General features: G+C 44.1%; 1 protein-coding gene across 1 annotated transcript in view; it reads right to left on the reverse strand.

Moving 5' to 3' along the window:
* Positions 1-14,939, reverse strand: part of nnt (nicotinamide nucleotide transhydrogenase) — a 71,627-nt gene extending 56,688 nt beyond the window's left edge. The window contains exons 1-6 of the mRNA XM_014138232.3: positions 14,832-14,939; positions 11,654-11,855; positions 5,278-5,507; positions 4,924-5,141; positions 4,247-4,423; positions 3,199-3,386 (exon numbers count right to left, since the gene is read on the reverse strand). Of these exons, the coding sequence (XP_013993707.1) occupies positions 3,199-3,386; positions 4,247-4,423; positions 4,924-5,141; positions 5,278-5,507; positions 11,654-11,813 (973 nt within the window). The 5' untranslated portion in view covers positions 11,814-11,855; positions 14,832-14,939. The remainder of the gene's footprint in view (positions 1-3,198; positions 3,387-4,246; positions 4,424-4,923; positions 5,142-5,277; positions 5,508-11,653; positions 11,856-14,831) is intronic.
* Between the last annotated feature and the right edge of the window lie 8,671 nt (positions 14,940-23,610).

Raw genomic sequence — 23,610 nt, forward strand, 5'->3', positions numbered from 1 at the left:
AATGCAACAAAAATATGAAAAAACGCCAAGGGGGATGAATACTTTTGCAAGGCACTGTACGCTGCATATCTTATCACAGCCGTCAACCAATGTAAACAAGGGATGAGAATGTAGAGTTTTGCTTTTCCTTGTGTGCTTTTTAGTCGTTGAGTTTTTATTGCTATTCTTTTGTATCATGTTTTTTTAAAGCACATTGAGTTGCATTCCATGTCTGAAATGTGCTGTATACAAAGCTTAACTTGAGCGTAGCAATATATCTATGGTGTCTCTGTGGTCTGTTATAGGCTGCTACAGGAACGGAATAATATCGACCCAGCCTTGAGGGGCAGAGTTAACCAGATGGATAGGACCTAAACACTACCTTAACTACACTAGGTAACTGAGCTGATGGAGTCTTAAAGCAGCTTAGTGCCTGAGAGGATTGGACAGATGAGAGCTGACCATAGCAACACATGCATTTCATACATGATTGAGGTAGAACAAAACAAATGGGTGAAATCAGGGGTGACAAAAGCCTGGTTGCCAGATCTCCTGCTCTGAAGCCAAACTGTTTGGTGACAATGGTGTGAGTAGGCCAGAACACAAACAGATCAGACTAGGAGGACTGCAGTGCAGCTAAAGATGTAAAGGGAAAGTAAAGCCAGTAGGTTAAGAGGACAAAGAGATAGGTGTTGTGAGGAGCGTCTCCCTGCGGGAGGGGATCGATAGGGGTAGTGAGGGGCGTCTCCCTGTGGGAGAACAGATGTAGCCCTTGGTTCACTCCAGACCTCTGCCCTCGACCAGCACAAAAACATCCTGTGTCGGACTGCAATAGCATCGAATAGTCCCCGCGATAGGCAACTGTTCAGGGAAGTCAGGAACCAATACAGTCAGTCAGGAAAGCAAAGGCTGGCTTTTTTAAACAGAAATGTGCATCCTGTAGCTCAAACTCCAAAATGTTTTGGGACACTGTAAAGTCCATGGAGAACAAGAGCACCTCCTAACAGCTTCCCACTGCCCTGAGGCTAGGTAACACTGTCACCACCGATAAATCCACAATAATCGAGAATTTCAAGAAGCATTTCTCTACGGCTAGCCATGCTTTCCTCCTGGCTACCCCAACCGGGGCCAACAGCTCCGCACCCCTCAAACTACTTGCCCAAGCCTCCCCAGCTTCTCCTTCACCCAAATCCAGATAGCAGATGTTCTGAAAGAGCTGCAAAACCTGGACCCGTACAAATCAGCTGGGCTAGACAACCTGGACCCTTGCTTTCTAAAATGATCCGCCGCCATTGTTGCAACCACTATTACCAGTCTGTTCAAGCTCTTTCGTATCGTCCGAGATCCCTAAAGATTGGAAAGCTGCCGCGGTCATCCCCTTCTTCAAAGGGGGTGACACTCTAGACCCAAACTGTTATAGACCTATATCCATCCTGCCCTGCCTTTCTAAAGTCTTCAAAAGCCAAGTTAATAAACAGATCACTGACTATTTCAAATCCCACCGTACCTTCTCCGCTGTGCAATCCGGTTTCCAAGCTGGTCACGGGTGCACCTCTGCCACGCTCAAGGTACTAAACGATATCATAACCGCCATCGATAAAAGACAGTACTGTGCAGTCGTCTTCATTGACCTGGCCAAGGCTTTCGACTCTGTCAATCACCGTATTCTTATCGGCAGAGTCAACAGCCTTAGTTTCTCAAATGACTGCCTCGACTGGTTCACCAACTACTTCTCAGACAGAGTTCATTGTGTCAAATCGGAGGGCCTGTTGTCCGGACTTCTGGCAGTCTCTATGCGGATATCACAGGGTTCAATTCTCGGGCTGACTCTTTTCTCTGTATATATCAACGAAGTCGCTCTTGCTGCGGGTGATTCCCTGATCCACCTCTACACAGATGACACCATTCTGTATACATCTGGCCCTTCTTTGGACACTGTGTTAACAAACCTCCAAACGAGCTTCAATGCCATACAACACTCCTTCCGTGGCCTCCAACTGCTCTTAAACACTAGTAAAACTAAATGCATGCTTCTCAACCATTCGCTGCCTGCACCCGCCCGACCAGCATCACTACTCTGGATGGTTCTGACTTAGAATATGTGGACAACTATAAATACCTAGATATCTGGCTAGATTGTATACTCTCCTTCCAGGCTCACATTAAGCATCTCCAATCCAAAATTAAATCTATAGTTGGCTTCCTATTTCGCAACTAAGCCTCCTTCACTCACGCCGCCAAAGATACCCTAGTAAAACTGACTACTCTACCGATCCTCGACTTCGGCGATGTCATTTACATAATAGCCTCCAACACTCTACTCAGCAAATTGAATGCAGTCTATCACAGTGCCATCTGTTTTGTCACCAAAGCCCCATATACCACCCACCACTGCGACCTGTATGCTCTAGTCGGCTGGCCCTCGCTACATATGCGTCCCCAGACCCACTGGCTCCAGGTCATCTATAAGTCTATGCTAGGTAAAGCTCCGCCTTATCTCAGCTCACTGGTCACGATAACAACACCCACCCATAGCACGTGCTCCAGCAGGTATATCTCACTGGTCATCCCCAAAGCCAACACCTCCTTTGGCCGTCTTTCCTTCCAGTTCTCTGCTGACAATGACTGGAACGAATTGCAAAAATATATATAAAATAAAAATCGCTGAAGCTGGAGACTTATATTTCCATCACTAACTTTAAACATCAGCTATCTGAGCAGCTAACCGATCGCTGCAGCTGTACATAGCCCATCTGTAAATAGCCCATCCAATATACCTACCTCATCCCCATATTGTTTTTATTTACTTTTCTGCTCTTTTGCACACAAGTATTTCTACTTGCACATCATCATCTGCACATCTATCACTCCAGTGTTAAATTTGCTAAATTGTAATTACTTGCTACTATGGCCTATTTATTGCCTTACCTCCTCACGCCATTTGCACACACTGTATATAGACTTTGCTTTTTCTATTGTGTTATTGACTGTACGCTTGTTTATTCCATGTGTAACTACACTGCGTTGTTTGTGTCGCACTGCTTTGCTTTATCTTGGCCAGGTCGCAGTTGTAAATGAGAACTTGTTCTCAGCTAGCCTACCTGGTTAAATACAGGTGAAATAAACTTTTTTTTTAAATGGGGGTAGTGAGGGGCGTCTCCTTGCGGGAGGGGATAGATAGGGGTAATGAGGTGTGGTTGCTTAGATCACTGTACAAACCGGGGATGAGAGCCGTGCTGATGAGGATGTCTACTTCCAGACACTGCTTAGCAAACAGCTTCATCTCAGCCTCGATGAACTCCTTGGACATCTCCTTGGCGTAGCCGCCCTGGCCGTCGCCGGCCTCCTTAATGTCCACCTCCAGAGTCTCAGCTCCCAGAGACTTGAACTGCTCTAAGGCTGCCGCTCTGGGGAGGGAACACAGGGAATGTCATGGAAGGCACTGGCAAGAGGGAAGGGGCGCTTAATGAAAGCCCCTAATACATTCAACAGCATCACTGCAGGAGCTTATGCTATGTCTATGATTCAAATCTGGAGAGTAAAAACAGTAAAGAAAGTGTTTTAACCCATTATTCCACCCTTTAAAGTAAGTGGAAGCAATCTGCAGTTTTCTAAAGACAATGAGCTGCAAATTGTCATATGTAATGCAGCTACTACCACCAACTGGAGAATTAGCAACATCACACTTTCAAATCCACTAAAGAGTTAGACAGCAGCCAATCTGGAGTGAGTTAGTTGAAATAAAAGCAAAGGTGAAGGCATCTGTGGTCAGAAATCATTTGTAACATTTTATCAGGATTTTAAAAAAACAGCTTGTACCCACAAGCCATAAATAGTTAACCAAATAGCTACCCGGACTATCTGCATTGACCCTTCAGATACCAACTCTTTGACTCTGCTGTTAATCATCTATCCTGTTGCCTAGTCACTTTATCCCTACATGTACCACTGCACTCGGTCCTGGTACCACGTGTATATAACCAAGTTATCGTTACTCGTTGTGTATTTATTCTTTGTGTTATCATTTTCCTATTATTTATTTCTTTATTTTTCTCTGCATTGTTGGGAAAGGCTCGTTAGTAAGCATTTCACTGTTAGTCTACACCTGTTGTTTACGAAGCATGTGACAAATAAAATTGGATTTGATTTTTTTTCAAAACAAATATAGGGGCAGCTCTATAATGTCATAATGAACCAACCAATGAATCCCAGTGATTTCATTGGTAAAGTAATAAGTGAATATCCAGGGTTGGGTGGTCCCACTCACCGAGTGTCAAAGCCCCTGACGATAGCACCCATGGCTCTGGCAGTACCAGCAGCAGCCAGGCCTGCTACTCCTCCTCCAATGATCAGCACCTTAGCAGGTGGGACCTTCCCAGCAGCAGTGATCTGTCCAGTGAAGAAGCGCCCGAAGCTGTTGGCTGCCAGCACCACAGCTTTGTATCTGGAAACACAGTGACAGAAAATGGTCAATTACAAATACTGTCAGAGCACATCTACCCAGCCTCAAAATACATCACAAGCAATTTACTCTGCCAAGTGGACCACACACACACCGACAGACACACACACACACACACACACAGCAGAGCCAAGATGATGCAGCTGGACAGACAGTCGTGAGCTGACCAAGAGAAGTGCATTCAACAAGCAAATGTTTTGCATTTACTGACACGACAACCTCCCTCATTAAAACAAACTGCCTCAGACACAGGCTCGTTCATTCTAGTTGCATTTCAAAATACTTGTCTTGGACATAAACTTGTACCTTTGAAGATTCAGCTTTTACTTGTCTCTCTAGTCTTCCAGCATTGTCTCACCATTTAGCCATTTGTAATCGTAAGCTACACAAATAAAGCACATTAGCAAGAAAAAAGGCCAGTGACACAGCTCTGGGAGTCCACCCTCCCCTCCCTCACACCACCCATAACGTCCCGTCCTCACCCTGCAATGTTAGCCATGGAGCTGAGAGCGTCGTAGCCCTGTGCGATGGTGACGCGGGGCACCTGGTCCATGGCCAGCACAGTGGCCTTCCTCTGGGACAGCATGTCCATCAGCTCAGGGTTCTGGGCTGGGTAGATGAAGCTGAACAGAGTGGCTGCCTCCTTCATCAGCTCCACCTCATGGGCTCCCAGCTCAGGGTTGAAGACGGGAGCACGCACCTGAGAGAGACAGAGACAAGCAATAGAGACGTTTGATGTAAAATCCCTTGCGCGATACAATAGTTACCATGGCAGCAAATGAGGGTTGAATGACTATCCACCCTATTTTCATCACTTACACAGCCTCTTCCCTTACCTTGACCAGCACATCAGAGGCCAGGACATCTTTGACATCTTTGATGGTGGCTCCAGCCTGGATGTAGTGTTGATCGGGGAACTTGGAGGGCTCTCCTGCCCCAGACTCTACCACCACGTTAAAGCCCTGTTTGATAAGGGCCTGCACTCCGGCCGGGGACAGAGCCACACGACGCTCATTCTGGAAGATCTCCTTCGGTACACCCACCGTCAGCTGCTTATAGGGAATACCTGGAAGAACAGTAACAGAACAGTAACACAATTCTAAGGTAAGTTTTATTAATTCAGCAAAGAGTAATCTGCAAAGATATTTGAAGAAAACTAGGTAAATCTTAAAAACACCGGCATTCGGAAAACTAGACATACCATATTAAGAAGCTGTGTTGAAATTTTGATATGTTGACATGTATTGTAATTTGTAATAAATTTACCGATTTGCTGAAGATGATAACAAGTTGGAGCCTTGGGTTTCAAAACGTATTATGTACAGCATTCAACATTCATAAAACAGTTGACCCATTTAAAACTAAATATCTACTACTAGTGATGGGGGGGAATACATAGTTTCATATTGGGATATTATTTGATGATATATCGTATAGTTTTCACAACGTCGCTCCAAAACTTAGCTTGTTGTCCATTTTTCTTTTTAATTAGGGAGCCAATTTGTTTTCAGCACTTTTATTTCCATGACTGATCAAAAACTCGTTCTCATGGCTCCATCTTGTCCCTCCTCAGCAGACATATGGTGAGAAATGTTTGGTATATCGAATAGCAATAAAATCACAGAATCGAATTGCAATACATATCGTATCAGCACCTAAGTATTACGATAATATTGTATAGTGAGGTCCCTGGCAATTCCCAGCCCTATCAGTTACTCTGCACTCATGAATGAGGTGGAATTGGGAGGGGTAGGATATATGATGCACAGTAGTTTACAACAATCGCTGCTAATCAGAAGGACATTTTACACTACTTTGGAGACCTTTGAGACTTCTGTGTACAATAAACCACTCAACTGTCTGTGACAAATCCTCCTTATAATACATAAGCTTCCTGCTCATCTGAACTGTGTGGCCATGTTTGGATACTGGTAGATGCATTCTGCTATCAGTGCAAAACATTAAAGGATGACTCAAGGAGAAAGACCCATTGCTTACGGCAAAAAAAAATATATATAATACTCTTCATTGGGCACTGGTCAAAAACACATTTTCACCTTTTTATAGGCTACAATGTCAATTCTACCAAGAGTGAGTTTACTGTGACGTGTCTTCTGCCTTCATTGTAAGAAAGATCACATGCCCCCTATGGAAATTTCCACTCTTGGTCTATAGATAAACAGCATTGGAATGTCTGGCTGTCACCACCCTAAACTGACCCAGAGCAGAGTGAACCACAAGACTGACCCCAAGAACAGCAGTTTTAGCTCGAATTGTTCTTCTGAAAGCAAATGACGATTAGCTGGCAGTAATGTGCATTCCAGTATAGATAATGTACACATATTCATACCTTGACTTGGAGCTCAATCAGGCATTGAAGTATCAGATATAAGCAGTGCTGCGAACACATCAGCGCATAATTACACATACAGGATCACTAAGGCATGCAATGGAGGCTCCTCCAAAGAGGAAGGGGAGGACCATCCTAGGTGAATTTTATAAAAATTATGAAACATTCTCATTTTTAGATAAAACTATACTAAATATATTCACGTCACCAAATAACTGATTAAAACACACCATTTTGCAATGAAGGTCTACAGTAGTCTTAACAGCATTTTGAGGGGTAGCACCATGGTGTAGTCGGAGGACAGCTAACTTCTGTCCTCCTCTGGGTACATTCCACAGACTTAAACAGTATTGACAACTTCCGGAGGATGTCCTCCAACCTATCAGAGCTCTTGCAGCATGGAATTTACATGTCAATCCAATCAAAGGATCAGAAAATGAATCTAGTACTGAAAGCATAAGCTACAGTTAACTAGCACTGCATAAAAATGTGGTGAGAGAAAGACATTAATTTGTTCAAAACTTTCTTCCAAAATGAAGGAAAAGCGAGCGAGAGGGCAAGAGCTGGCTAGCTATATTTGTTTGCATTCACTCTGCTAGCTGAATGAAACTAGCTAGTTTAGCCTTCTCAAACACCCGGCTCAAACAAAGAGGGATGCTATGTTAGTTAGCTGGCTAAGGCTTTCCAAAACTGGAACTATTTCAAGGCAAGGTAAGCTTTTGGTTTTATTAATTTATTGCCACCGGGGCCTGCCGGTGTAACTGCTAAACTGCTTTCTGACTACACTGTACTATGTGATTGTAATGAGTTACTAACGCATTAGTTCTAGTAGCTACAGTGCTTTCGGAAAGTATTCAGACCCCTTTACTTTTTCCACATTTTGTTACGTTACAACCTTAGTCTAAAATGGATTAAATTGTTCCCCCCCTCATCAATACCCCATAATGACAAAGCAAAAACAGGATTTTAGAAACGTTAGCAAATTTATTTAAAAAAATAATTAAACTGAAATATCACATACGCATTCACACCCTTTACTCAGTACTTTGTTGAAGCACCTTTGGCAGCGGTTAGAGCCTCAAGTCTTCTTGGGTATGATGTTACAAGCTTGGCACACCTGTATTTGGGGAGTTTCTCCCATTCGTCTCTGCAGATCCTCTCAAGCTCTGTCAGGTTGGATGGGGAGCGCACTGCGCAGCTATTTTCAGGTCTCTCTAGAGATGTTCGATCGGGTTCAAGTCCGGGCTCTGGCTGGGCCAATCAAGAACATTGAGACTTGTCCCGAAGCCACTCCTGCGTCGTCTTGGCTGTGTGCTTAGGGTCGTTGTACTGTTGGGAGGTGAACCTTTGCCCCTGTGTGACGTCCTGAGTGCTCTGAAGCAGGTTTTCATCAAGGACCTCTCCGTACATCTATCCGGACTAGCCTCGCAGTCCCTGCTGCTGAAAAACATCCCCACAGCGTGATGCAGCCACCACGCTTCACAGTAGGGATGGTGCCAGGTTTCATCCAGACATGACGCTTGGCATTCAGGCCAAAGAGTTGAATTTTGTTTTCATCAGACCAGAGAATCTTGTTTCTCATGGCCTGAGTCCTTTAGGTGCCGTCATGGGAAATCCAAGTGGGCTGTCATGTGCCTTTTACTGAGGAGTGGCTTCCATCTGGCCACTATCATAAAGGCCTGATTGGTGGGGTGCTGCAGAGATGGCTGTCGTTCTGGAAGGTTCACCCATGTCAACAAAGTATGTATGGAGCTCTGTCAGAGTGAGGCCCTTCTCCCCCGATTGCTCAGTTTGGCAGAGCAGCCCGCTCTTGAAGAGTCTTGGTGGTTCTTTGGTTTAAGAATGATGGAGGCCAATGTGTTCTTTGGGACCATCGATGCTGCAGACATTTGTCTGTACCCTTCCCCAGATCTGTGCCTCGACACAATCCTGTCTCGTAGCTCTACGGACAATTCCTTCGACCTCATGGCTCTGACATGCACTGTCAACTGTGGGACCTATTATCGACAGGTGTTTGCCCATCCAAATCATTTCAATGTTAACAGGATGCAGCTTAAATCAATATCAAATATCGTAGCGAAGGGTCTGAATACTTAAGTAAATAAGGTAGATTAGCTAAGGCGAATCGCTAGTTAGCTAGCGAGCTAATAAATGTACTGAGTCAGGCCAAAAGTAGCTAGCAAATACAGCCTAAATCAGCATGTTGTTTGTGCAACAGTATCTTCTAAATCAAAGAGGAATAGGCTATGCATGAATATGTTGGCTACATGAAGAAACATTTAATGTAGCCAAATATTATATGGCCCTCTAGGAAACAGTGACCATCACTTTGGTTCCTACCCTGTCACAATAACTCCTCCCTGGCATTTTCATTAGTTGTCATGTCAAATAATGCTGTATTCAAAGTGCCCACTATTATTTATAGTCTAACAAAAGAAATAGAATTAACATCACATTTCCATGATTCAGACAGTTCACCCAAGTATGTTGATCTAAATAGCAAGTCAAATCGCAATTGCAACATTTGGTTAAAAATAAGGCCTAGATTTTTTGCCTATATAGCGCAGCCCTACATGGCAGTATCGGAATTATCCCAAATGAGCGCAGGAAATGCAGAAATGTATTGAATTGAAGAATATAAAACAAATCAGAATGGAGAAAGACCCATTGAAATCACTTAGAATGAACAGTTGAAGTCGGAAGTTTACATACACCTTTGCCAAGTACATTTAAACTCAGTTTTCACAATTCCTGACATTTAATCCTAGTAAAAATCCTCCATTTTAGGTCAGTTAAGAACACCACTTTATTTTAAGAATTTGAAATGTCAGAATAATAGTAGAGGGAATGATTGTTATTTCTGCTTTTATTTCTTTCATCACATTCCCAGTGGGTCAGAAGTTTACATACACTCAATTAGTATTTGGTAGCATTGCCTTTAAATTTTTTTACTTGGGTCAAACATTTCGGGTAGCCTTCCACAAGCTTCCCACAATAAGTTGGTTGAATTTTGGCCCATTCCTCCTGACAGAGCTGGTGTAACCGAGTCAGGTTAGCAGACCTCCTTGCTCGCACACGCTTTTGCAGTTCTGCCGACTAATTTTCTATAGGATTGAGGTCAGGGCCTTGTGATGGCCACTCCAATACATTGACTTTGTTGTCCTTAAGCCATTTTGCAAGTATGCTTGGGGTCATTGTCCATTTGGAAGACCCATTTGCGACCAAGCTTTACCTTCCTGACTGATGTCTTGAGATGTTGCTTCAATATATCCATATAATTTTCCTACCTCATGATGCCATCTATTTTGTGAAGTGCACCAGTCCCTCCTGCAGCAAAGCACTGCCACAACATGATGCTGCCACCCCCGTGCTTCACGGTTGGGATGGTGTTCTTCAGCTTGCAAGCATCCCCCTTTTCCCTCCAAACTTAACGATGGTTATTATAGCCAAACAATTATATTTTTGTTTCATCAGACCAGAGGACATTTCACCAAAAAGTACGATCTTTGTCCCCATGTTCAGTCTGGCTTTTTTATGGCGGTTTGGGAGCAGTGGCTTTTTCCTTGCTGAGCGGCCTTTCAGGTTATATCGATATAGGACTCGTTTTACTGTGGATATAGATACTTTTGTACCCGTTTCCTCCAGCATCTTCACAAGGTCCTTTGCTGTTGTTCTGGGATTGATTTGCACTTTTCACACCAAAGTACATTAATCTCTAGGAGACAGAACGTGTCTCCTTCCTGATAGGTATGATGGTTGCATGGTCCCATGGTGTATATACTTGCGTACTATTGTTTGTACAGATGAACGTGGTACCTTCAGGCCTTTGGAAATTGCTCCCAAAGATGAATCAGACTTGTGGAGGTCCACCATTTTCTTTCTGACGTCTTGACTGATTTCTTTTGATTTTCACATGATGTCAAGCAAAGAGGCACTGAGTTTGAAGGTAGGCCTTTGAAATACATCCACAGGAACACCTCCAATTGACTCAAATTCTGTCAATTAGCCTATCAAAAGCTTCTAAAGCCATGACATCATTTTCTGGAATTTTCCAAGCTGTTTAAAGGCAGTCAACTTAGTGTATGGAAACTTCTGCCACTGGAATTGTGATACAGTGAATTATAAGTGAAATAATCTGTCTGTAAACAATTGTTGGAAAAATGACTTGTAGCACAAAGTAGATGTCCTAACCGACTTGCCAAAACTATACTTTGTTAACAAGAAATGTGTGGAGTGGTTGAAAAACAAGTTAATGACTCCAAGCTAAGTGTATGTAAACGTCCGACTTCAACTGTATGTTTTGCCACTGTAGGGTCACGCACTACTCAAAGAGAATTTTGAACTTTTATTATTATCAAACATAAAACACAGCCAAATCTGAAAAATACCATATATATGATATTTTGTCCATATCGCTGATCCCTAGCTGGAACATGCAAACAGCCAGCAGATTCTGGCTATACAGACACACACCTCATTACATTTCTAACTGTAGTTGCCAGTTTTGGTGGCCGCACACAGCCAAGAAAGAAGGGGGTGGGAAGAGGAAGACCTGTGAGTGTACGCTGTAGTATCTATAATATGACCTTGGTTGGTGTGCAACAAAGGCAAAAAAAAGAGGTGGCGGCAAAAGAAATGGCCCCTGCCATGCTTCCTCTCCGGACAACTACCAAGACAAGCATTGGCTGAGTAAGCAGGTGACTGTGGATGATGGGCTACATGTTTGTCCAAAATCTATGTATAACATTTTGATCAACGATGTGTGTATGTGCATTGTAATTGCTATTGTGCTCAAGCTGTTACCTGGGTTACTGTAGCATAGTGCTGGGTGCTGTCGGAGGGAGAGTAGTTATGCTAGTTACCTGGACTGGCGCAGCGGTTGAGAGCTTGCTGAGTCCTGAAGAAGCGCAGGCATGGCGTCTTCACTGACCGGACACTAGCCTGCAGCCGAATACAGGCCACCCCACAGAACAGTGGAGCAGAGCAGCTGGTAGCCACCACACGCAGAAGGCTCGACGCCATCGCAGACACACAAGGAGGAGCTGTGCAGCCGGATCGACCCTCCTATAAACACACACAGACACACACACACACACACAGGAAAGAGAGGAGGGGGGCAAGACGGTGAGAGTGAACTGTGAACAGTAGAGAAACCGACTGACCTATCGTGGCTAGGAACTCTGTTCCTAAACACAAGCCCCTATACCACTGCCTCGGCTGGTCTATCTTTACACACATGACTCTGTAGTTAATGCAATAAGAATGTGCCCCAGTGTGCTATACACAAACATGCCCATTTAACCTAAAATCATGCAGCAACAGGAAAATAATTCTCCTTATACTGCAAGTAAATCATTGCTAGCGTCACTAATATTCCCGTTTAACTGTTTTCAGCATGTGTCAGTTCAATTAGTAAATCAAATAGGCTTTCATATTGACAGGAATCCAGCTGTAAAGTAAGGGGGGATGCAGTCAAGGACACTCCAAATATAATGTCCACAAACGTCCGGTGACCCTGTGTAGCTGTGTGTAATATGTTTGGCTTAGTCACTTCAGAGGCCTGATGTGTCCAGATAAGAGCTGTTACAAGTGAACCTCTTGACTGGAAGACTCGTGTGGTTCAGGCCCTAGGGAGTTCCAGGCAGTATCGATTAGATAATACACCATTACAGAAAACAGGGTCAGCTCAGCAGAGTTGTATGGGCATTCATAATAATGATCCCAGATATTTAGTGCCTTTCTATCCAATATAATATACAGTGCTTTCAGAAAGTATTCAGACCCCTTGACTTTTTCCACATTGTTACATTACAGCCTTATTCTAAAATTGATCTCAATCTATTCACAATGCCCCATAATGACAAAGCAAAAACAGGTGTAGAATATGTTGATACATTTTTATTTTTTATTATGGAGTAATCAGACCCTTTACTCAGTACTTTGTTGAAGCACCTTGGGCAGCATCGAGTCTTCTTGGGTATGACGCTACAAGCTTGGCACACCTGTATTTGGAGAGTTTCTCTTTCTCTGTGCTCTGTTCATCTTTGTCTCGATCCTGACTAGTCTCCCAGTCCCTGCCGCTGAAAAACATCCCCACAGCAGGATACTGCCACCACCATGTTTCACTGTAGGGATGGTGCGAGGTTTCCTCCAGACGTGACGCTTGGCATTCAGGCCAGAGTTTTCAGTCTTGTTTACATCAGACCAGAGAATTTTGTTTCTAATGGTCTGAGAGTCTTTAGGTGCATTTTGGCAAACTGCAAGCGGACGGTCATGTGCCTTTTACTGAGGAGTGGCTTTCGTCTGGCCACTCTACCATAAAGGCCTGATAGGTGGAGTGCTGCAGAGACAGTTGTACTTCTGGAAGGTTCTCCCATCTCCACAAAGGAACTCTAGATCTCTGTCAGAGTGACCATCGGGTTCTTGGTCACCTTATTGACCAAGGCCCTTCTCCCCCGATTGCTTAGTTTGGCCGGGCAGCCAGCTCTAGGAAGTCTTGGTGGTTCCAAACATCTTCCATTTAAGAATGATGGAGGCCACTGTTCTTGGGGACCTTCAATGCTGCAAAACTGTTTTGGTACCCTTCCCCAGATCTGTGCCTCGACACAACCCTGTCTCGGAGGTCTACAGACAATTCCTTCAACGTCATGGCTTGGTTTTTCTCTGACATGCACTGTCAACTGTGGGACCTTATATAGACAGGTGTGTGCCTTTACAAATTATGTCCAATCAATTTAATTTACCACAGGTGGACTCCAATCAAGTTGTACAAACATCTCAAGGATGATCAATGGAAACAGGATGTAGTTGAGCTCAATTTCGATTCTCATAGCAAAGGGTCTGAATACTTAGATATGGTATCTGATAGATATACACACACATTTTGTAAAATTTCAAAAAACCTGTGTTTTCGCTTTGTCATGATGGGGTATTGTGTGCAGATTGAGGGAAATGTTTTATTTAATCCATTTTAGAATAAGGCTGTTACATAATGTTACAAAATGTGGAAAAATGAAGGGGTCTGAATACTTTCCGAATGCACTGTAAATGTCAGATATTGTGAAACCATGAACTTGAGAGTTAGTGCGTTTACTGTATAGGCTTACAATTCATCAGGCCTCGTTTACCAACCAGTTTCAGTGCTAGGAGGAGGAATGCATTTGCTAATGCTACAAATTATGTCCTTACATAGCTAGTTAGCTACTGAATGAAGGCAGACATGCTACCTGCAAATTAAACTATAATTTATTGCTCTATATGCTGATCAAGCAGAGTTCATAGAAACAGTAGGTTTCTTTTCCACACTAAGATTCAACCTCATTTCTTCAGAATACCTAAAATGAACGCGCTTAATTTAAAAACTCTAGCTAGTTACCGAAATACATACCACGTCAGCAATATGATTCGCCTGGCAGGCTTAATTAACCAAAACCGTCTACTGACCATTGTTGTTCAGCTATCTAGCTAGCTAGTCCAGTCAGATATCTTTGGTCTAACGTTAACTACCCATGTCTATTTTGATGTGATTGAAAGTTTTAAGACATGTATGTTAAATCGGCATTTATTTGTGTTTATATTGCCAATATAAACGTGCAGAGCCATCTCACGAGCCAACAAAAGCGAATGACGAACCGAATCAAATTCATTAATTTATTAATTCATTACAACAGCACCACTTTGCCATCTGCTTTATGATAGTTAGTAAATACTTATTATTTTCTGTGTAAAATGCATGGCATTATTTGTAGTTTTCGCCTCAAAATACTGTACATTAGCTGGACAGATATAGAGCCATCTGTTCAGAACGGATTTAGAGCAGTTGCCGACCATCACTTCCCTTTTTTGAATGAAAGGATTCGGCAGCAAAACTAGCAGAGCTAACGCGAATGCTAACAAACAAAAACGAAGCTTTTTGCATCAAACTGGAGGCCATCAAGTCTTTCACTTTCCCCAACACAGCTGTTTGTGTGTAAAAAATAAACCAACAGGCCTAAAAAAAAAAAAAATTAAAAGAAGCTTTCTTTAAATAACACAACTGACCTTTGCAGACTGTCTTGATTTCGTGAACCACAGCAAAGCCGAAAATTATTTTAAACCGGAAGAAATTACATGAATTGGACAAAACCGCCCACTTCATACAGTCAACAACAGTACAGCATATTACCTACCAGGGTATTGAAATAGATCATTTTGAATAGACATTTAAGCGTATTTGAGGTAGTCAGCATAATGATCAATATAAAGATTTACTCCATACTTATTTGTCAAAGTGACGCTCAAGAATAAAACGTTGAATTGTGGGTTTATCTTTTTTTTTATCATATTGGGAACATAATGTAGCAATTAAATCATGGTTGCATGAACATATAACATGAAATAAGATGTGGCCTTTCTTATCTTGAGAGTGAGTAATTAAATAATAATACAAAAATGTAGACGTTTGTATTTCTGACGTCTGTTGATGTTTGGCGTAAGAGGTTAATGTCTACAGCAGATGGTACTGTTGGACACTTTTAAGTAGGCCAAGCTCTCCAAACTGGGCCAGTCATTTGCCCATGTGGAGGCTGCAAGAGTGGATATTTACGATTTGAATGGGAGACATGAAATACAAATGAATTTAATATGCCAAAATGTAGAATCCTGCAGTTTCTCTCCATATACTTTGTTTTATTGCATTGTAAATATATAAACTGAGCATACAAAACATTAAGGACACCTGCTCTTTCCATGACATAGACTGACCAGGTGAATTCAGGTGAAAGCTATGATCCCTTATTGATGTCACTTGTTAAATCTCTTACAAAAAAAGTCATATAGGAATCCTGCAGGATAACGAATATCCCAAAGGATTTTGGGGGCCACTTCCCTGTGGGACAATTTCTGCAGGAATCCTGCAGGGTCCAGCAGGAATCTTAAAGGTAGTCCTTCAGGAGAAAAATCATGCATGAAACCTGCAGATAGTCCTAAAATAAATCCTGCAGGATTTTTTCCTGAAGAACTACATACAGGACTACTACAGGAATTGTCCTACAACAAAATGGCCCCAAAATCTTGTGGGATATCCTGTAGGTAAGATTCCTGCAGAAAATTCCACAAGCTTTTCAGGGCCATTTTCCTGTAGGACAACCTGCAGTAGCAAACTTGATTGTTGTTAAACATCGTTATCAATCAATCAATCAAATGTATTTATAAAGCCCTTCTTACATCACCTGATGTCACAAAGTGCTGTACAGAAACCCAGCCTAAAACCCCAAACAACAAGCAATGCAGGTGTAGAAGCACGGTGGCTAGGAATTAAGGCCATTAAGTTGTATTACCAATAGGCTGTCAACTCAGTCACATGGGTAATGATTAGCCTATGTAACTATATACAATTAAACATGTTACAAAAGAACACCGAAGACAACTTCATTTTTACTTGTATTAAATATTGATATTCTCTTTCTCTCTATGCTGAATTTAAAAAAAAGCACAACACAATGGTCCAAACCATGCAAATAGCCTCATTGTGACAACAATACAAAGCTCAGGTGTTGTGGCGTGCCCGATCACTGCACATCATGTGGTTGCCTCCCTGGGCATATGCCATCTCTTGTGAAGAGTGGATGAGTTTTCATGAAATTGTCAGTCAAAAAACAACTAGAGGAAAAGTTATCATACCCCAAATTCTGAAAAGCATTAGAATATAAGTATTCTAGGTGTCACAGGATCCAACGAAAGTGGCGCCCCTCCTCGGTCGGGCGGCGCTCGGCGGTCGTCGAGCGCCGCCCGACCGAAAACCCCAACTGAAAACACACATTAAATAAGCCCCCACTAATGACAGACACAAAACAGGTGCGGAACAGACAGACAAAACTAAAAGACACAGAAACAATGATCGGTGGCAACCGGGATTGTTTATTGTCCACTCAGGACGGTGGGACATATTTTTGTACGTTGTGTTTCCGACAGTTTTGTCAAAAGATTTACCGGGCTGCGCCCCTTGCCTTTTGTGCCGTGGAATATATACCTTTTGTGTTTTATGGGAATGTGTTTTTCCCAGGCAAACTTTGTGTAGCGCCCTGTGCTTTACGGCCTTTGTGTGTGTCATTTCATTAAAAGACACTCACCTCCAGCACCTCTGTCTCCTGCATCTGATTGTGCCTCTACACCAGTCCAAATCAGTCGTGACACTAGGTCCAGCCCAGATACACAGTTTTAACGACCGTCGTAGAGAGGTGACCAAGATGCAGTGTGGCACGTGTTCATGATTATTTATTTAAATCAAACAAACACTCAAACAAAAATAACAAAGGGAAATGAAAGCGCAAAGTTCTGTCAGGTACAGAAAACACAAAACAGAAAACAACTACCCACCACAACTGGATCAAGCAGCGTGCCCGGGAGGAGATGGATTCCTGGTCTCTGGAAGAGTTGCGAGAGAGGATAGACTGGACTTGGGGGCAAGTATTGGAGAGATACAGAAGCCTGCCGGGGAAGCACGAGAGGCAGCCCCAAAAAATGTTTTGGGGGGGCACACGGGTAGATTGGCAGAGTCAGGGTTGAGACCTGAGCCAACTCCCCGTGCTTATCGTGGTGAGCATGTGCCTGCTCCTCGCACTCTCCCTCCAGTGCACCTCCACAGCCCAGGATGATCCAAGTCATGAAGCCTCCAGTGAAAATCCATGGCCCGGAGCCTGTAGGGATAATCCATGGCAAGAAGCCTGTAGGGATGATCCATGGCCCGGAGCCTGTAGAGATGATCCATGGCACGAAGCCTCCAGTGATAATCCATGGCCCGGAGCCTCCAGTGATGATCCATGGCACAAAGCCTCCAGTGATGATCCATGGCGCGGAACCTGTAGTGATGATCCATGGCACGGAGTCTGCAGCGACGGTCCCCAGTCCGGAACCTACAGCGACGCCCTCCAGTCCGGAGCCTTCAGCGACGCTCTCCAGTCCGGAGCCTTCAGCGACGCTCCCCAGTCCGGAGCATCCAGCGACGCTCCCCAGTCTGGAGCCTCCAGCGACGCTCCCCAGTCCAGAGCCTCCAGCGACGCTCCCCAGTACGGAACCTCCTGAGATGGCCTGCAGCCCGGAACCTCCTGAGACGGCCTGCAGCCTGGAACCTCCTGAGACGGCCTACAGCCCAGAGTTTTCAGCGATGGTGTTGGAGTTGTGCCTGGCCGTGCAGTCATGAGTGAACAGGGAGTACAGGAGGGGACTGAGCACGCACCCCTGAGGGTTGAGCATGCACCCCTGTGTTGAAGATCAGCATGGCAGATGTGTTGTTACCTACCCTTACCACCTGGGGGCGGCTCGTCAGGAAGTCCAGGATCCAGTTGCAGAGGGAGGTGTTTAGTCCCAGGGTCCTTAGCTTATTGATGAGCTTTGAGGGCACTATGGTGTTGAACGCTGAGCTGTAGTCAATGAATAGCATTCTCACATAGATGTTCCTTTTGTCCAGGTGGGAAACGGCAGTGTGGAGTGCAATGGAGATTGCATCATCTGTGGATCTGTTAGGGCGGTATGCAAACTGGAGTGGGTCAAGGGTTTCTGGGATAATGGTGTAGATGTGAGTCATGACCAGCCTTTCAAAGCACTTCATGGCTACAGATGTGAGTGCTACGGGTCGGTGTATTTTAGGCAGGTTACCTTAGTGTTCTTTGGCACAAGGACTATGGTGGTCTGCTGGAAACATGTTGGTATTACAGATTCAGACAAGGAGAGGTTGAAAATGTCAGTGAAGACACTTGCCAGTTGGTCAACACATGCTCGCGATACACGTCCTGGTAATCCATCTGGCCCTGCGGCCTTGTGAATGTTGACCTGTTTAAATGTCTTACTCACATCGGCTGTGGCGAGCGTGATCACACAGTCTTCCTGAACAGCTGGTGCTCTCATGCATGTTTCAGTGTTGCTTGCCTCGAAGCGAGCATAAAAGTAGTTTAGCTTGTCTGGTAGGCTCATGTCTTTAGGCAGCTTTGGTTCACAGCTCGGCTGTGGTTCCTTTTGTAGTCTGTAACAGTTTGCAAGCCCTGCCACATTAGACGAGCGTCAGAGCCGGTGTAGTACGATTAGATCTTAGCCTTGTATTGCCGCTTTGCCTGTTTGATGGTTCGTCGGAGGGCATAGCGGGATTTCTTACAAGCTTCCATGTTAAAGTCCCGCTCCTTGAAAGCAGCAGCTCTAGCCTTTAGCTCATTGCGGATGTTGCCTGTAATCCATGGCTTCTGGTTGGGGTATGTACGTACGGTCCCTGTGGGGATGACGTCATCGATGCACTTATTGATGAAGCCAATGACTGATGTGATGTACTCCTAAATGCAATCGGAGGAATCTCGGAACATATTCCAGTCTGCGCTAGCAAAACAGTCCTGTAGCTTATCATTGTAATATTTGTGTTTTGGAGAAATGACCAGGCAGGAGACGGGAGTACAGTTAGCTTCATTTAGTCAAAACCTCTCGTGCTCTACAGCCCCTGGGCCCAATAGTGAGCATGCGCATTTCCTATTAGGTGTAGTAACGTAACACTGCCGTAATACATTACTGCTTAGCAACAGCATAGTAACTAATATCAACAGATATAGATCACAGATACTACATTCCTCCCCCATAGTGTTTAACTAGAGAACAAGGTAAATACGTTAGGGAACTACTAATGCAATATCTGAACAATGCATTCTTAAAAAAAATTCAACTACTGCGTTGAAGCAGACTTTTCAGAGCCCAGCACAAATCCAGGGGATTATTCTGCCCCGAAGGTGGAATTTGTGTCCTAATAACTAACCCAGGTAATGTCCTTTTTCTTTCCTTTTATCTAGGACATATTAAATTGTTTGTTTGTGTTACTGTCTGTTACCTCCTGAAACAGTTCAACTCACAGGTCAAGCTTTTTAGGTGCCCTTCGCTGTCGAATAGGATATCTCTGATCCTCCTGAGCTTCCGGTGGTGGGCCAGGTTCGGGTGGAAGGTCAGGCTATGTCTCTCCCATACGTCCACAGTCAGGAGAATAGTCCTGGGGGTAATTATTGTTCTTGTTCTCTCGGCATGTCTCTGCTGGGTCTCTGGACCGTAGCAGATGATCCACATGAACGCTGACATGGCGATGACCAATTTGGACTTGGTAAGTCAAAGGTCCTCTGCGTTGCAAGATCACACCTGAGTTCCACAGGCGCTTGGGGTGTCTGAAATCACGTACCATCACCCTCTCTCCCTCTTTGAATTCTCTGACAGTCTTTGAGTGTCTGTCATGAGCTTTCTTCTGCTGTAGCTGGTGCTTTGCCACAGTGCTTGATACGTCTGTGGCAAAGACAAGTTTCAACAATGTCAGGCGGGTACGTGGTTGGTGTTTCAGAAACAGTTCAGCTGGTGTATGTTCCGTTACTGTGTGTGGTGTGTTACTGTAAGTAAACAGGAAACGGGGAAGCCTTTGGTGGGTTGGCACAGAATGAACCTCAAGTCTAATCCAGGCCTCCTTAAAGGTTTGCACGGCTCTCTCCGCTGCTCCGTTTGATGATGGTAAGGTGGCAACAGGATGTGCCTTACTCCGTTGTTCTTGAGAAACATTTCAAAATCGTTTGAGGTGAAAGGAGAGCCATTGTTCGATATGAGCTCCTTGACTAGTCCAATGGATGCAAACAGGTGTCTGAGAAGGTTGATGGTCTTCTCAGCTGTGGTCAGTTGAGTAGGGAACACTTCCATCTGCTTGGAATGGACATCGCAGACAACAAGGAAATGTTGCTTGTCAATCTCTGCGTAATCCACATGGATGCGTTCCCATGGTGGGGCAGCCCAGGACCATGGATGAAGAGGTGCAGCAGCAGGCTTGTTGCGAACAGCTTCACAAGGTGAGCAGTGGCCTACATGCTGTTGAATGTCCTGATCCAGTACAGGCCACCACAGATAACTGCGGGCGAGTGTTTTCATTCGAGTGATCCCTGGATGTCCCTCATGCAGGTCAGATAGCAGACTCCTCTGGAATTTGTGAGGTACCACCACTCTTGATCCCCACAGAACACATCCTTGATCGGGTGGGCAAGCCACTTGCTCTTTAGCAGATGCTGTTTGCAAGTCTTGAATGCTTCCTCGCATTGTGGGGACCAATTCCATCTTGTATCGGCCTGAAGCAGTTGGTGAAGTGGATGCAACAATGAGGACAAGTTTGCCACAAACTTTCCGTGATAGTTCAGGAGCCCCAAAAATGACCTCCAAGGTGCTCTCCAATGGTTGGTGCTGACACAAGGATGTTGTCCATGAAGCACACAACATTATCTATAGCATCCAAGATCTGATCCATTGTGTGTTGGAATATCGCTGGAGCTGTCGAGATTCCATAGGCCAAGTGATTGAATCTGAATAGCCCCTTGTGTGTATTGATGGTCAGATACTGTTCTGGCTCCGGATCCAGCTTCAGTTGCTGATAAGCAAATGGCAGGTCCAGCTTACTGAAAACCTTCCCACCAGCTAGAGCGGCAAACAGATCTTCAGCATTTGGTAGTGGATATTCCTCTGGTGGTATGCAGCGATTTACTGTGACCTTGTAGTCTCCGCACATTCTGACGGTCTTGTCTTTCTTTGGGACTACAACAATCGGAGCGGCCCAGTCGCTCCTCTCTACTTTCGTAATGATGTTATTCTTCTGTAGGCGGTCCAGTTCCTTCTCTACTGCTTCCTTAAGAGCATAGGGAAATGGACGTGTTTGTGAAAGATAGGCTTGGTTCCTTCTTGCACTCTGACTTTGCTGTGAAGTCTTGTATTTCGCCGTAGCCACGTTTGAAAAGTTATTTGTGCTTCTCCAGCATGTTAGTGAGTGTAGCCTGACTCACTGGTTTGTCATTTCTCAGACTGAAGATTTCTCCCCAGTTCAGCTTGAACTTTTGTAGCCAGTTTCTGCCTAGCAAGGCTGATTTTTCTCCTTTAGCAATGACAAGTGGTAGCGTCCACTCTTTCTCCTCATACCGAACTAGTACCTGGATCTGCCCTAACACAGGAATAGTGTCACCAGTGTATGAAGAAAGGCGGATGAATGCTGGCTGAAGAGGGCACTCTTTCAGTTTTTCTTTGTAGAGTCTCTCTGGAACCAGAGATACAGACGCTCTGGTGTCCAGCTGCATTTGTACTGGTTTTCCCGCTAACTCCATGCTGAGATAGATTCCATCTTTTTGTTGTTGAGCTGTGTACACTGTGAACAGTTCCATTACTGTTTCAGTTGTACCTTCCTCTTCTTGTGCTGCGTCTGACACCTTGTGCGCTCTTGCTGTGCGTTTTGAAGCTTTACACACTCTCTGTAAATGTCCAACCTTTCCACAATTGTGGCACTTTCATTTTGGAATCGACATTCACTGCGCGGATGATTATCTCCCCCACATCTGTAGCAACTTGGCTTAGACCTTTGTGATGCGGGCTGCTTTGTTCTTGTGTAACCTTGAGGACGGGACTGAGAAAAGTGTGACTTTTGTGAGCCTTTTCCACCACATGCATCACTGACCTTGTGAACACCTTTCTGACGTTCTGCATGTCCCGATAGCTCAATAATATCCCTGTGGGCAAGCTTGAGTCCAAGTGCGATATCCCAGGCTTTCTTAAAGGTTCTCCTCTGACAGAAGCCTTCTGTGATATGCTTCACCTGTGAGACCACATACAAACTTGTCTCGGAGAGCGTCATCAAGAAATCGTGCAAACTCACATGTACTTGCCAGCCTTTTCAAAGCAAGGATGTAGTCAGCCACGGTTTTCCCTTGGCTCTGGTGAAGTTGGTAAAATCTGAAACGTTCTGCAATGAGAATTGGCTTAGGCTTGAAATCCCTTGAAAGAGTTTCAGTCAGTTCTGCATGAGTCAACTCCACTGCTTTTATTGGTTCAATGAGACCTTTCAGCAATCCATACTCAGTTGGACCCAAAACACTGAGAAATACATCTGCTTTCTTTTCATCTTTGATTTCATTTGCAGCCAGCCAATGCTCAAAACTCTCTAAATAGGAATCAAAATCCTCTTTTGTTGCCTCAAACTCTGGTACTCGGCCAATGGTTGCCATTTTCACAGTTAATTGTTCAGTTTCCTCATTCCTTGTATTCCTTAATTTTCTTAATTTTCATGTAATTCTTCACATTCTTCATTTCAGAATTACTTAATTCACTGCACTCATTTGTAATAATGTACACACTGTTTCTTCTTCCTTTTTTTTACAATATTTCTCCACTGAGATCGCCTAATTTCAATAGGTTCAATGACAGTTTTTAATTTAACCACCAGAGAGCAGTGTCGCTATTCTGGACTCCAATAGGCATGCTACTTGGCAACTCCTGAATGCTGTACCTACTAGCAGTGCTTAGCCTTTTCTACTGGCGAAAAAAATGCAGAAATAACTGACGATTTACATAATCATTTTGAGTTTCATTACTCACGCAACATTCTTCCCTTCCCTTAATCACCTCGTCGCCACTGTAATATTTGTGTTGTGGAGAAATGACCAGGCAGGAGACGGGAGTACAGTTAGTTTCGTTTAGTCAAAACCTCTCATGCTCTACAGCCCTTGGGCCCAATAGTACGCATGTGCATTTCCTATTAGGTGTAGTAACATCACACTGCCGTAATACATTACTGCTTAGTAACAGCATAGTAACTAATATAAACAGATATAGATTACAGATACTACAAGCATCTGCTTCATCTGACCACTTTTTATTGATTGAGTCACTGGTGCTTCCTGCTTTAATTTCTGCTTGTAAGCAGGAATCAGGATAGAATTATGGTCAGATTTGCCAAATGTAGGGCGAGGGAGAGCTTTGTATGCATCTCTATGTGTGGAGTAAAGGTGGTCCAGAGATTTTTTACTTC

The sequence above is a fragment of the Salmo salar genome, chromosome 13 (genome assembly GCF_965601325.2).
Source record: "Salmo salar chromosome 13, fSalSal1, whole genome shotgun sequence".
NCBI classification, from domain to species: Eukaryota; Metazoa; Chordata; class Actinopteri; order Salmoniformes; family Salmonidae; genus Salmo; species Salmo salar.